The sequence below is a fragment of the Crinia signifera genome, chromosome 9, assembly GCF_055691185.1.
Source record: "Crinia signifera chromosome 9, ASM5569118v1, whole genome shotgun sequence".
Taxonomy (NCBI): domain Eukaryota; kingdom Metazoa; phylum Chordata; class Amphibia; order Anura; family Myobatrachidae; genus Crinia; species Crinia signifera.
Window position 1 is genome coordinate 128,156,015 of NC_139225.1, and position 14,875 is coordinate 128,170,889.

The window sequence follows — 14,875 nt, forward strand, 5'->3', positions numbered from 1 at the left end:
CCTCGCGGGGCTCGCTGCGCTCGCCACGCTTCGGGCTCGGTGGCTCGCTGCGCTCGCCACACTATTATATTCTCACACCACGCCCTAGTGGATAGTAGGGCATGAAAAGGTCGGAGGACGCGTACCGCCGCCCCTCGCGGGCTCGCTGCGCTCGCCACGCTTCGGGTTCGCGTGGATCGTGGGGTGGCGTTAAAAATTGGGGGGGACATTTAAGGGTTAATTGTGCTTATTTGGGCTCTGTGGCCCATTTAACATTGATTCCTAGGGCCAAATCGGGTCCATTGAGGCATTTAACAGTCAAATCGCGGTCAATCAGCCTTTTTAACATTGTTCCCTATGGGAAAATCGCGGTCATCGCGGCCATCCCGATTTACCCGCGATGACCGCGATTTTTACCCCCGACGACCGCGATTTCAATCGCTGGCGCCCTTCTAGGTAAAGAGTACCAAAAAATTTTGTTTTGTCTTTTTGTTTGTGTCAACTTATTGTCCATGTCAACATAACTCATGTTGACCAGAAAGGATTGACCTATTGACTGACACAAAGCTTGGATCCTCTGTAAGGGGGGGATTCAGTGTGTTACATGCTTTACCATGCAACGTCAGCTCCTGAGTAAAGTGCCTGGGGCTATTCGTGTAGCAGTCCATGACTGTTGTTGGTTATTATTACATCTTATTTCTAAGTCTGACCCCGAGGTGGCACTTACTGTAAAGGCCCCCATACATTAGGCCGACTTGTCCTTAGGACAAGTCGGACCCAATTCTCCTGTGAGCCGCCCGAGAGCTCCCCGGGAGGCTCACATACAATTTGGCACTTGATGAGCCAGTTTTTACATGTGATAAATCGCTTGCGATTTATCACATGTAAAACAAATGGGGAGCTGCAGGGCGGTGAGGAGCAGTGGGGGGCGGGCGGCGTCAGTAGTGGGGGGCGGGCGGCGTCAGTAGTGGGGGTGGGCGGCGGCGGCAAACAAATGTGTTCCCGGCGGGTGCTGTGTGCGGCGAGTGATGCTGACCTGGCCGGGCAGCTGTGATCAGAAATAGCAGCGCTGCCGCTGCGGGACGGGACGCACAGTGGCGGCTATTAGATTTTCAAAATTCCTGTCAAATGACCGGCCGTTCTGTGATTGGCTGAGAGAGCTCTCAGCCAATCACAGAACGGCCGGTCATTTGACAGGGATTTTAAAAATCTAATAGCCGCCACTGTGCGTCCCGTCCCGCAGCGGCAGCGCTGCTATTTCTGATCACAGCTGCCCGGCCAGGTCAGTGTGTCTGCCCGCCGTGCTCCCCCGCCCCCCGGTGTCTGCATGCATATGCCTGACAGGTGGGCAGGCATATGCATAGCATACAGGGAGGTCGGATGATCTTATGTGCTGACCGTCCGACCTCCCTGATCCGGTCCGATGCGCACAGGACCGCGCATCGGATCGGGTCATACATCACACACCTGCGATTTTGGGGCGATTTCATCCGGTTATCGGCCCAAAGTGCCGAAATCGGATGAAATCGTCCCAAAATCGTATAGTGTATGGGGGCCTTAACACAGACTTCTGTTTGCACTTCCAGAGGATAAGGCAGCATTCATAGTGGGACTGACAAAGCCTAGAACTGACCCATAAATGGCATTCTGGTAATGTCTGGATGACTGTAAATTACCCCCTGGGAGACTGCTCTTAAGGTGGCCATACACTGCTGCGGCTTCTTGCAGCAGTGTATGGCCACCGTGACCTTCCTGGATCACAGGTAATACTTCACATGCGGTGCTTAGACATGTGATGTCTCGTATGCGACCCCGCAGGCTTACAGCAGGTCCGGACTTCGATCCGATGAGTACGGGACATTGGATCGGATGTCAGACACATCCAATTTAGCCCATTTCCAACCGATTTCTCATCCCAATCTGTTAGAATGGGATACGGTCATTGGGTCACCAGCATGTTGGTCGGCAGTCAGGTCGACACCATTAGGTCAACATGCACGAAGGTCGACATGGGGTTTTTCACACTTTTTTTGTGCCGACAGGTGGTATTTCATGCCCTACCATTCACTAGTGTGTGGTGGGATAATAGAAGTGTGCTGAGTGCAGCGGTGCTACGTTTCAGCGTCCATGTCGACTGCGTTGACATTAGGGACAAAAAAATTAGAAAAATCCCATGTCGACCAACATGCTGGTGACCTAATGATCCATACCCGTTGGAATTGGGTAAAAAGTGTGAAGACGAGCCCTGAAGTAAAGTTCTGCAACATCGCATGCTCTTTCTCTTGTAGCAGGGAGCCTGTACAGAATGGGAATAAGCACCCTGTACACTGTAGACCATTGAGGCTGATGTGTGGCGGAGTAGCTGGTAGGGGCACCGGGCCGTGGGACAATAAGTACACTGCTGGAAAAATATTGTGTTACAACAAACTAGTCTGGCTGAAACAAAGCGCACAAGGTGGTCATGGTTAATGTATAGAAAAGCTCCATAACATACACTAAATAACTGCTCTGTTTATACGTTACCTATCACACGTTATCTTGTTATTGAGTTTTTGTTCTCATAAATCCTCTGTACACCATGACGGGTTCACCTACTGGATATTGTCAGTGACCACACCCAGGTTAACGGAAAATAACTGACAAGCTGTGCTTTTATTCCGCCATTTTACTATACTATTACTATAGATCACATCCTGATGTTTAGAACACACGGTATTACTAATGAAGTACTTGGCCACGGGCTACACTTGCAGGACTTTCCAGCGCTATTTGTGGTGTTGCTGCTAAACGCCTCAGAACCTTGATTTTCATGGTGTGTGAAGAAATAAGGCTCCTGGTGCCGTTATATACAGCTTAGCCGTACAGGTTTCAGGCTTGGGGGTCAGAATTACAAGACCCTGAATTATGTGTGGAATCTTGGTGTTTATTCATTATTGGGTACTTGTGACTTATCTGGGCGCCCGATTTTCTTCATCGCACCTAAAAATTGCGTTGCATCGCATACAATCAGATTACATGCGATGCGATTTGCCGCGATTTTAATATGTGAAATGGCCCCCCCAGACCCCATTTTTAATTGTATACCCCCCCTGATGGCTGAATGCCCCCCATTGTTAACGCCACCCCACTATCAGCGCCAACCCAAAGCGTGGCGAGCCCGCGAGGGGCGGCGGTACGCGTCCTCCGACCTTTTCATACCCCCACTATCCACGCCGGCGTGGAGTTGATTTTATATAGTGTGGCGAGACCAAAGCGTGGCGAGGGGACGCGGATACCTGTGAAGCCCGCAAGGGGACGCGTATAGCTGTGAAGGTATCAACGTCCCCTCGCTGCGCTCGCCACACTATATAAAATCAACTCCACGCCGACGTGGATAGTGGGGGTATGAAAAGGTCGGAGGACGCGTACCGCCGCCACTCGTGCGCTCGCCACGCTTCGGGTTGACGTTGATAGTGGGGTGGCTTTAACAATGGGGGTCATTTAGCAATTAGGGTGGGTATACAATTAAAAATGGGGTCTGGGGGGCCATTTCACATATGAAACAGGCATCTGGGTGCCTGTACATATTAAAATTGCATCAAATCGCATCGCATGCAATACAATAGCATACAATGCAACGTGATTTTCTCTTAAAGGAAATCGCGTCAAATCGCATGCTTAGGGTACTGGCATACAATTTCAACATCGGGCGCCCAGATAAGTCACAAGTACCCATTATTGTTATTTATTAAGTTTCTTATATAGCGCACACATATTCTGCAGCTCTTTACAGAGAGAATATTAGAACATTCTCATCAGTCCCTGCCCCAATGGAGCTTACAATCTATATTCCGTACCACATGTATACGCACACACAGACATTCTAGGGTTAATTTTTGATGGATACCAGTATATTGTTGTATTATTGGACGGAAACCGGAGTACCATGGGTAAACACACGCCAACACGGGGAGAATATACAAACTCCACACAGTTAGGGCCAGGGTGGGAATCAAACCCATGACCTCAGCACTGTGAGGCAGTAATGCTAACCATTACACCGTCCGTGTTGGCCTGGACCGTGGCTTGACCATTATCATACCTAACATGACCCAATGCATTCGGTACACAATGCTCTGTTCCTGGACTTCCCTCTTAATGTTGAGACACCCTTCTCGTCAATTACCTAGTTCTACACAGGTGCTGGCAATCATACATTAAGAGGGAAGTCCATGAGCAGAGCATTGTGTACCGAATGCAATGGGTCATGTTGGACGGGTATGCATTATACATCCGGTATCGCCCTCAATTCCTATAAGGAACATAGCCAGGATCAAGCACTGAGGGGTAAATGGACGAAGCTGGGTTATCTAAACCCATAAAGAATGTTATGTGCAAGGTGATAATGCTTCAGCCAATCAGCTCCTAACTGTCCATTTACATATTGTAGCTGATTGGCTGGAGCATTATCACTTTGCTAGCTATCACTTCTCCCAGCTTCATACATTTACCCCTTAATTCCCTCAGATCTACCTAAAATCATACATGCAGTTGTACCATCGCACCTGACTACTACAATGGGGATATATATGGATGGCCAGAAGCCAGAATACCAACATAAAAGAGGGAATCCCAGCAGGGTTCCCTAAAGTATTCTAAACACCCCCAACTTTCCCTTTCTGACATTACACCCCCTGCGTCGGAACCCGCTCACCGCCGGGCCTACCCCAGCCGCCTGCTTCCCCCGCTCCCCAAAAGTATGTGTGTGGCCCCGGCACCTGCTCGCCGCCAGGCCACCCACGTCATACCCGCCGCCTGTCTCCGCACCGCTGCCACCTGCCCCCCTCCCCAAAAGTCAGTCAGTGTGGGTGGCGCAGGGGCAATTTTCTTTTAGGCATGCCAATCCCAGGAATCCCAGGATTGAGCATTTTTCAATCCCGATTCCCGGGATTTGAAAAAATGCGCCAGGATTGGCATTCCTGACATGCTAATTGATATCTGGATTCAGACGCCTGTCCCACGGTGGTAGTCCAGGCACCAAATATCCATTCCCTGCTCCCTTCACTGGCTGATGGTATGAGCCAAATCTATTTTAAGTTGGTCTTTTAAAACCTACATAGCCAGGACCCAAGGTACCTGAGGCAGCATTGGACGCCTGACTGCCCGGTCACTACTGCGGTCTGTAGCCGATGGACTATTAGCAGTACCTAGGGTCTCCTGAATTCATCTGGGGGCAAGCCTTTAGCTTTGTGACTCCAACTGTATGGAAATTGTTGCCCCGCAAAGAGCAAAGGCTTCCGCTCTAGAATCCTCCCAAAAACAGACTTGTCGCTTTCCTGGTTACTCCGCATTCCACTAATGTCCATAAATTCCTAAACAATCCACCCCCTGCTCGGTTCTCTTCTATGTTGTAAAGGCAAAATCATTTCTCGTTAGAGGGTAATACCAACATTAAATTAATATATATCCTACCAAGCTTCTATTTGCACCAGAAATGTGTATGGATTTCCTTTTATTATTGTGACCCTGAAATTTATTTCGGCTGGTTTTTTATATATTTTACTCCCATTGTATATTTTGTCACAAAGCCTTACTGGTAAAGGACTAGCCATTGTCTGTTACACACAACACAATGTGCAGTGACTGTGGCAATATACTACAGGTATTACCAGCAGATGAATGGCTTTGCATAGCGCTGCACTATGGAAAGCCCATCCGTCCCCTGCTAACAGTGCCAGGCAGGCGGAAAGCCGCTCAGTGCACAGAGCGGCTTTTCCCCCAACGATGACCACAATCAGAGGTAATCCAAATGGCAACCGTTCTACATGGTGTAACGGAATTCTAATCTTCTAAACTGAAGCTCGCCGTTACCATGGCGTCATTGTATAATGCATTATCTTCAACTTTTTTCAATATTATATGGGAAGAAATAGTTTTAAAGGGGTATAAACCAATACACGTAAAATATCTCTACCTAGCAATCCTTTTTAGTTTGTGTTTGAGCCCACTTATTTTGGATGTTGTGCTACTGATGTGGAAGTAGAGATTGTATCACTTTCTTCCGGTGACACAATTTGTTTATAGTATGTATTTATTATTATTATTTTCTGTAGTGTGTTTAATCCGAATAGGGAACTTGGTCATTGCGGGTACAGTTAGCCGTCTACAAATGATGTTTGGTTAGTGACTGGCAGCGACTGTAGGAAGCCTCTGTGACAGAATCCATGTACAACTAGATTACAGTATACTTTCTTAAACACAATCCCTCGAGGTGAGCGGAAATGTTCTATGTAGGGGCTGCTTTCTGTGGGAAGAGGAACTTTTCCTCGCTACACAGATGCCAGCCTGGTCGTGTCTCCGAAGGGCCATTCTGATTTTTTTTTTGCGTTTCCGACGTAATGGGCGCTTATTAAAAGGAGCAATAAAAAAAGCACTAGAGCTGCTATGTACTAGAGCAGTTTCTCAACCTCGGTCCTTAATTTGCATCTATTTTTTTCCCAAGACTACGCGGTCTCCCGCTAGATTGGGGAAGATGTCTCCCCTTGCCAAGTTGATGTGTGGTGTTGTCGTTTCTCAAATTTAATGGCCTCTCTTCACTGACCAATCTGTCTCTTATGTTTCTTTACAGACCCGGCCTATTGTCTAAACCCTGCCTTCTCCACAAGCTGATTGATTACGCTTTGGGCTCAGTCTTTTAATCGCCATGAATGAAGTAATGGTGGTTAAGGAAGGCTGGCTGCAGAAGAGAGGTGAGTGAGGACGGGATGTTATCCTGTGACTTTGTGCAGGATATATAATATAACACGCTGTACAAGTCAGTAGGGCGGTGATGGTCCCCACGTCGGTCTTCCAGCTCAGTGAGACTCTGTCCTGCTATACAAAGCGCACGCATCACCCACAGTAGTAACAGTCCTTGGCCAGAGCTGGTAATGAGGTCATTCTATTAATGAAGGCTGTTTATAGAGGCACCACCCGAGTATAGCGTCTTAAAAGTGTTTGGTACTTAGCAAATGTGACCTGTTAAGAAGAAATATTCGGTCTATTCAGACCGGTTAGCAAGACTGCAACTTTTGCCGATAGACAAAACCATGCTGCATTGCAGGGGGGCAGATGTAACATGTGCAGAGTTAGATTTGGGTGAGTTATTTTGTTTCTGTGCAGGGTAAAATATTGACTGCTTTTTTTAACACTGCAATTTAGGTTTCCGTTTGAACACACCCCACCCAGATGTAATTCTCTCTGCACATGTTACATCTGCCCCACCTGCAGTGCACATGGTTTTGCCCATCTGCAATAATTGCAGCCGTGTTAGCAGGTGCAGCCTATGAAAACGAAACTTGATTGAATTGTTTTTCTATGTGGGTATGGTACTCGGGTGAAGTGCATGAAGGTCAACACCTGAAATAGATTGACAGGGCTAAGGTCGACAATGGGAAGGTTGACATGAGTTTTTAACTGTTTTTGTTTTGAATGTCGACATAATGGACATGGAGACCGTCAAGTGTGCTGCGGCCCCTCACTGCTCTCGGCACGCTATTTTATTCTCCCACCAAGCCTTAGTGGATGGTAGGGTTTGAAATACCGCCTGTCGGCGCATGTTGGCAAAAAAAAAAGAAAAACCCTTGTCAACCTTTTGACTGTCAACCTAAGCCATGTCGCCCTATTCTAAGTGTTAAGGGTCAGTGGTCGACCTAATGATTGTATCCCATTCCGGCCTCCACGAGAAGGCTGCAGTGTGCCACTGCTTTCTCCCAAACGCATCCATGTTATGTCCTTAATGACCACATAGCGGATTGGCGCTGTATTATGAGAAATATGAACACAAGGCGAAACAGAAAAGTACTCTTGTGAGACCATTTATTCATGTGTGTTAACATTGTGACGGTGATCTAGACACACAACAATCAAGCTAAAAACAAGAGTCTCTAATAGGGCCTACACACATGCCGATATTGAGACCTTTTCTAAGCAACTTTGGACATCATTGTGTGTGTTAGGGGGTTATAGCGACAGACAACAGCAGCGCACCACTGCCTGACCTAGCACGGCTCATTAGAAAAGTTTGATCAGAAAGAAAATAGGCAACACTTGCGGTAGAGTAGCCTCCTCTGCAGAGGCGTTGGCTTGAATAGGTGACTTGCGTGTGAGTGGGGATAAGCAATGAAAATGCTGCATGCGGTGATTCCTGAGCCTTATTACTCTGATGTGACGTCGCTGTTTCTGCATGGAGCAATGTGAGAAGCGAATGCTAGCTTGGTTCTAGCTGGATAAACGCCTGGGATTCAAGAGTGTTCGGTTTCCATCCTTGAAATCTTGTATAATGTTGTGTTTGTGGTGACGAACAGCCAGGTACTGTATATATCCTGGCTACTGTGACTGTACCAATGGATGTATTCTTTGTAACATTGGGGTGTACTGTAATTATACTGGATCGTACTGTCTGGCCACTGTAACATTGGGCTCTACGGACAGGCTTGCTTGCCTTGGATTGTACAGTCTGCTACCTGTGACTGTAATGTATTGTCTGATTTCTGTGACTGGTGTCACTGTAACATTGTATTGTACTCTGACTTCTGTGATGTTTGATAATATTGCTGCCTGGCTAATGCTATTGTTACTGTAACCTTTAATTACAATGTCTACCTGTTACTAACATTGAATTGTCCTGACGTGTGTCTACCATGGATGGTTGGGCCTGGGTATTGTGACTGTAATGTTTGACTGAACAGTCTGGCTACTGTCACTAGCTGTGGGTTGGGTGGTCAGTCAGCCATTGATAACTGGTGGGGATGAGTGTGTGTGTGTGTGATAAGGCTTCCAAATTGTGCTTTCAATGGGCAGTTGCTGTATTGATGACCCGTGGGGCGAATGCAAACTACTACTACAGGTGTCCCAGCTTCTGTTGATTACAAGCCCTAATTCTGTTTAGTATCAGTGTGCCTGACTGAGAGACTCCTTTTGGATGCAGCTACTGAGCAAAATGACTCATCCGCATCAGGGGGTGTCTTTAGTAGATGTGCGCCTCCTGCATGTTTGTCTGGTTCGTTCATACATCTGAAGACGCGTTATCAGATCACTCTCTTCAGCACCAGCCTCCTGAGTGTACTGACCATCGCTACGCACACCTGCCCCGCCCCCCAAACATCCATAACCAATAAGGTAATGGTTCAGGGGGCACTGCACCCAACAATGCAGGACATGTTCTCACCATCGTCCATGCATGTAAGTCATGGGTACCACATTTCCAAAGCCGACCCAGTGTTGGATATAAACTGCTAATACACTCTCTGAAGTATAACTCAGCAGTATTAGACTGCAGGAAGTGGTATGTTATCATGAGCAATAAGAGGGCAATTCCTAAAAGAAGATTGACCAATTCTAACCCTAAAAGTGTAGGTACCCTTATGAGAAATAGGAATGAATCCAAAATATAGGATAAATAGCACTGTTCAGTAAACCTAGGCGCAGTATCCATACATGTGACGCTACCGACGCCTCTTCTACATCCCGTCTGCATTCATCCGCAAACCTTAAGATGGCCATACATCTACAGATTGTCAGATCGGCTGGTTGGAACAAAAACCTGGTAATATCTGTGACCATTTTTGGCAGTTTTCCAGCATTTCAAAGCCAACTGTCATTTTCTCTCATCCATTACCAGGATTTTGCTCCAGCCAGCCAGATCAGACAATAAATCTGTAGATGTATGGCCAGCTTAAAGCTGCAAACCCGAAATCTGCCGGTGTGTTATTGTGCAGCTGTTGGGCCAGCTATACCCTGTGCTTGGGGGCATCCTGTGATTTCATGTAACCCTGCCTGACCTCTCTGCATTCCTAAAATACCACAAGCCGAATCCTAATAAAAAACACACCTCTGCTCCCCAGCGGCCCCTCTCTTTCCTGCAGCGGGGCACAGGAGGCTTTGTAACAGTGTTCTCTGTGGCTGATGCGGGCACGCTGTAACGTGTGTGCTTAGTGTGTAGCTTTCATTTTGTGAGGGTTAGTATTGCTGCAGTTATCGTTGCACGTGAGCGCTTAGCTTGGCACTGATGCTGCCAGGATAAAAACGGTATAAACGCTTATCGCCTTTTGTTATGACTATCCTAATTGCATACCTCCCAGCATGACCCTCTCCAGGACGGGTACATTGCTCTGCTCCTGCACTTCCCTCTTAATTTATAATTGCCATCACCTGTGTTGAAGCACCTTTCTTAGCAATTTACCTGTTCAACACAGGTGCTGGTAATCATACATTAAGAGGAAAGTCCAGGAGCAGAGCATTGTGTCCCTCCTGGAGAGGGTCATGTTGGGAGGTATGTAATTGTGATGCCAAAAATATCACAGAAGGCATGGCTAGTGTATCCGCTTATTGTACATCATGTGGTGTGTCCTGGTCTCCGAACTGTGAGGATAATATCCATTATTTGTCTTGTGTCCTGCTGCTCCTCTCTCTGTGTCCTGTACTAATTACAACACACATGGCCGTGTTATCTGCTAGGAGCTGTCTCTGTACAGCGGGGAGGGGTCCGTGTCACTTCCTCTCTCTAGTGTTTTTTGTTTGCTTTTTCCTGCTGGTAAACAACATAAAACATGGTGTAACTTCTGAGCATTGCAAATCGCTCTAGGTTACACAGGCTAGACTTGTACTTACAGAACCATCTATTGGCTGGACATGCCGGCTCCTAAAGTAATGTTTACAGAACCACAACTAGCTGCTCTTTGTCGAACAAGGACGGGGTAGACGGGAGTGTCACCAAGTAATATTGCAAACAAGCTTTGTGTCCCATTATCCAATCAGTGCACCTGCCTGACAGAGTAACACCTCCTGACTGGGCAGTTAAGCTTATGGTGGGTTAAGTAGTTGCAGAAGGATGCCTTACCGCAGGCATGGCCAAAGTTGGCCCTCCTGCTGCTGTTAAACTACAAGTCCCATCATGCCTTGCCACAGTTTTGCTATTAAGGAATGCTAAAATTTTGGCAAGGCATGCTGGGCTGTGTAGTTCCACAACAGCTGGTGCGCCACTGTTTAGCCATGCCTGCCTTACCGTGTCATCACTATTAAGTGTATTTTACAGTCAATAGAATCACTGTGGTCAGGAGATCCACACCCAGCCCTCACACCACTGGTGTCCCACCATTGTTCCTTTGTGTTTTGGTCCTGGATAGGGCTGCCCCCATGACTCTCTCTCTCGGAGGGCTGAGAAGTTGCGCAGGTCACTGCGGTGATATCTACTCCAGTGTATACTAACATGGACTGCTCTGTGATCCCAGGGGTGGCTGATGGCTGTGCAGCCGGGTAGTATGGAGGAGAAACGTACTAACCCCTGATAGACAGCTGGTAAAATTAGCTCCCTGATTAGATGCTATTTCTGGAACGCTGTGTTGAATTACCTACTGTAACATTAACCTTTTCCATGCGTGAGGCTCTGTTCCACCTGCAACACCATTTAAAGGGGAAAGTTGCTTTGTTTAAAAAACCTGTAATATTGATGTGAAGGAAATATATATAAAGTGGTTGTGTCTCTGCAGAGGGCATTGTGGGGCTGGGCTGATGTTACGCTGGCGCATTGTGTGGTCTAGTGTAATGTGGTTTTCTTGGCAAATGTTTATGTTGATACAGAAGTTATCACACTATAGGAAGTAATGTGCTATCATTTAGATACAGTATTTATCTTTATATTATGTGGTGGCTATGGTGCTGTGGGCTGCGATATTGTTTTTATACTGGCAATGGGAATTTTCTGTGTCTAGTTTTATGCTGATGGTGTAGTTGTCGCACTACCTGCAGTGCCTGGCTTTATACTGATGGAGTAGTTGTCGCACTACCTGCAGTACCTGTTTTTATGCTGGTGGTGTTGTTGACACACTACCTGCAGTACTTCTTTTTTTTTTTTACACTATCTATATTGCAGTGTAAAAATAAAGCAGCCAATATTTATCCTGCACAGAAACAATAAAACACTTAAATTCAACGCTCTCTGCACACGTTACATCAGGCCCACCTGCAGTGCATATGGTTTTGTCCATTAGCGAGTGATTGTGCCGTGCCTCCCTAAGTGCCGTGCCTGTTTCTATGGTGGTGGTGTAGTTTTCTGCCTGCAGTTCCTGGTGCCATAGATGTTGCACTACCTGCAGTGAATAGGCTTGTGTGCCTGCATGGGAACTATGCTCACTTCAATGTGGGGAGGGCATGGCATTAGTTTATGCTGCTGGCATGGAAAGTGGATTGTGGCTCTTAGCTGGCAGTATGGTAAGTTCAATTTAGGCTGATTCTGATTGTTTAGGCTTTTGCCTGTTACCGCCTTTGTCTGTAGTTATTAAGGTGCACCTGTGTCCCTCTGTCCTCAGGTGAATACATAAAGACCTGGAGACCCAGATACTTTCTTCTGAAGAGTGATGGCTCATTTATTGGTTATAAGGAAAAGCCAGATTCATCAGAAAACAGCCTAGCACTGCCTCCCCTCAATAACTTCTCTGTAGGAGGTAAGTGCTTGTGTCTGATGCTCCACCTACTAAGCATGTACGTGCCACCAAGCTGTGCCATGACCCTCTGTAATGCCCACAGAATGTCAGCTCATGAAGACAGAGCGTCCCCGGGCCAACACCTTTGTGATACGATGCTTGCAGTGGACTACGGTTATTGAGCGAACGTTTCATGTGGACACCCCTGAGGAAAGGTAAGCGGGTTTCTCTTCCAATACAACTGCACTGCTCATTTTGGATAAATGGCTTTAGAACCTGCGAATAAATGGGTGCAGCAGAACACAATGTTCTGCTTTAGTGCTGGATGTCTTCTATGGCCCGTGTTACAGGCACCACGTGGGGTTGTCCGGTTTAAACCTCCTGGCAATATATGCATCTCTGGCTTCTACTATTGCAGAGAGGAATGGATGAGAGCGATACAGACCGTCGCCAACAGTTTAAAAAACCAGGAGACCGAGGAAGAGGAGACCATGGACTTCAAGTGTGGTTCTCCTAGCGACACGCCGAGCACTGAAGAGATGGATGTGGCCGTGTCCAAGGGGCGGCCCAAAGTGGTAAGTTATATATAGCTATCGTCTTAAGAGGAAGAAGGGACACTCTCTTTAGAAGGACTTGGTTAACAAAAAAGGCCAACAAAATTCTGGCATGTATTAAGAGGGGAATGGAAACTAGGGACTCAAGGGTAATTATGCCACTGTATAAAGCATTGGTGAGACCTCACCTAGAGTACGGAGTACAGTTCTGGGCCCCACACTATAAAAAGGACATCATAGAATTAGAAAAAGTCCAAAGGCGAGCAACAAAGCTTATTAGGGGAATGTAGAATTTAAGCTACGGGGAGAGATTAAGCAATTTGGGACTATTTACATTAGAAAAGAAACGTTTAAGGGGGGACATGCTCAACATGTACAAGTATATCAAGGGCCAATATAAAGAACTGTCACACACCCTCTTTTCTACTAGAAAGGAATCTAGGACACGAGGGCATGAGTATAGATTAGAAGAAAAAAGATTTCATTCAGCTAGTAGAAAGAATTTCTTTACGGTCAGAACAGTCAAACTCTGGAACTCTCTTCCCAGAGAGGTGGTAGCGGCTGGCTCATTAAATGCATTCAAGGCAAAGTTGGACAAACATGTACTGGAGAAAAACATCCATGGGTACAAATAAGAAATATAATCTGTCTGTAAAATATCAGAACCTACCAAATCAGCAATGGATATCTAAACCAGGTTGAACTAGATGGACGCAAGTCTTTTTTCAGCCTTACCTACTATGTAACAATTGTGTCATTTGCTTAACAAGAAATGGAGGCGTAATCGGGCTGAGTCACCGGTGACATCAGACTACATTTATCAAATCCGAGGGCTTGATGTGCAAGAGATTATGGTGGTTACTGTACTAGTTACCAGCCTGTAAACAACATGCCCGTGTGTACACACCTTAAGGGGGGTATTCAGTCTGTGCCAAATTTTCTGACAGTCTGAAAATCAGCACTTTTCGAAAATTTTCAGTGAAATTTATATTTGACCTATTCACTAGAAGTGCTGATATTTCGGTGGTCGGGAAACATGTAGATCGGTCAATTACTTGCCGATCCACATGTTTTTGTGTTTGGACTATTTTCACGGATGCAGATTCAACTTTAATCAAAGTCAGTCGAAAAGGTGTCGGAAAACAACCACTTTTCTATAGTTATGTCTGTATTTTTCAGCTAGCCTAAAAATACAGGCATTCTTAAATACCCCCTTAATTTTATAAAGCGCAACGGAATATGCTGCGCTATAGAAGAAACTGTTAATAAATTAATAATAAATGTGCGTACACATCAGGTGATCTATTAAATGATATGCACGATAACAGCCATTGTTATCAATATTTATGTGCATTTCGTCCGTATCATTAACAATACGGATACCATGGGTCGCTGGCGATATCCTCCGTGGTCCGTACGTGCAAGACGACAGAGGATATCACTAGTGAGAGCCATCCTGTGGACTGCAACATGGCTCCCCGCCATCAATCACTTTGCACGCTCGGCATCAGCAAGTGTGTACGCACTTGCCGATGCCAGCTACCCAGTATCGTGCGGTGTACCCAGATTAAGTGAACGCAATAGCTGGGCCACCCAGAACAGTACCAGATAGAGCTGTACATACAATGTGTGGTAATACAGAATTTTTAGCTGATGCTAGCTTATTGGTTCACCGTGCAGTGTTGCTGGCACAAAAATGGTCTGCACCGCTGTCATCAGAACGGAACTTTTCCTACAATCTTATCACAGAAGTCTGTGTATGACGTATGGAATTATCTTTGCTGTGGACTGAGAAAACAAACTTTTTCTTTTGGCAACAGCTACAAAGTTCTATTCGGCGAAAACCAGGTGGAAGCATTTCTAGAAAATATAAAATGCTCCAGTCATTAAGCATGAGAGAGG

The 14,875-nt window shown here is 46.3% G+C and overlaps 1 protein-coding gene across 3 annotated transcripts in view; it reads left to right on the forward strand.

Moving 5' to 3' along the window:
• Positions 1–14,875, forward strand: part of AKT2 (AKT serine/threonine kinase 2) — a 40,750-nt gene that overhangs the window by 11,693 nt on the left and 14,182 nt on the right. For all 3 annotated transcript variants that reach the window (XM_083159737.1, XM_083159738.1, XM_083159739.1), the window contains exons 2-5: positions 6,587–6,707; positions 12,306–12,440; positions 12,523–12,634; positions 12,838–12,994. In XM_083159737.1, coding sequence (XP_083015863.1) covers positions 6,662–6,707; positions 12,306–12,440; positions 12,523–12,634; positions 12,838–12,994 — 450 coding nt within the window. In that variant the 5' untranslated portion in view covers positions 6,587–6,661. The remainder of the gene's footprint in view (positions 1–6,586; positions 6,708–12,305; positions 12,441–12,522; positions 12,635–12,837; positions 12,995–14,875) is intronic.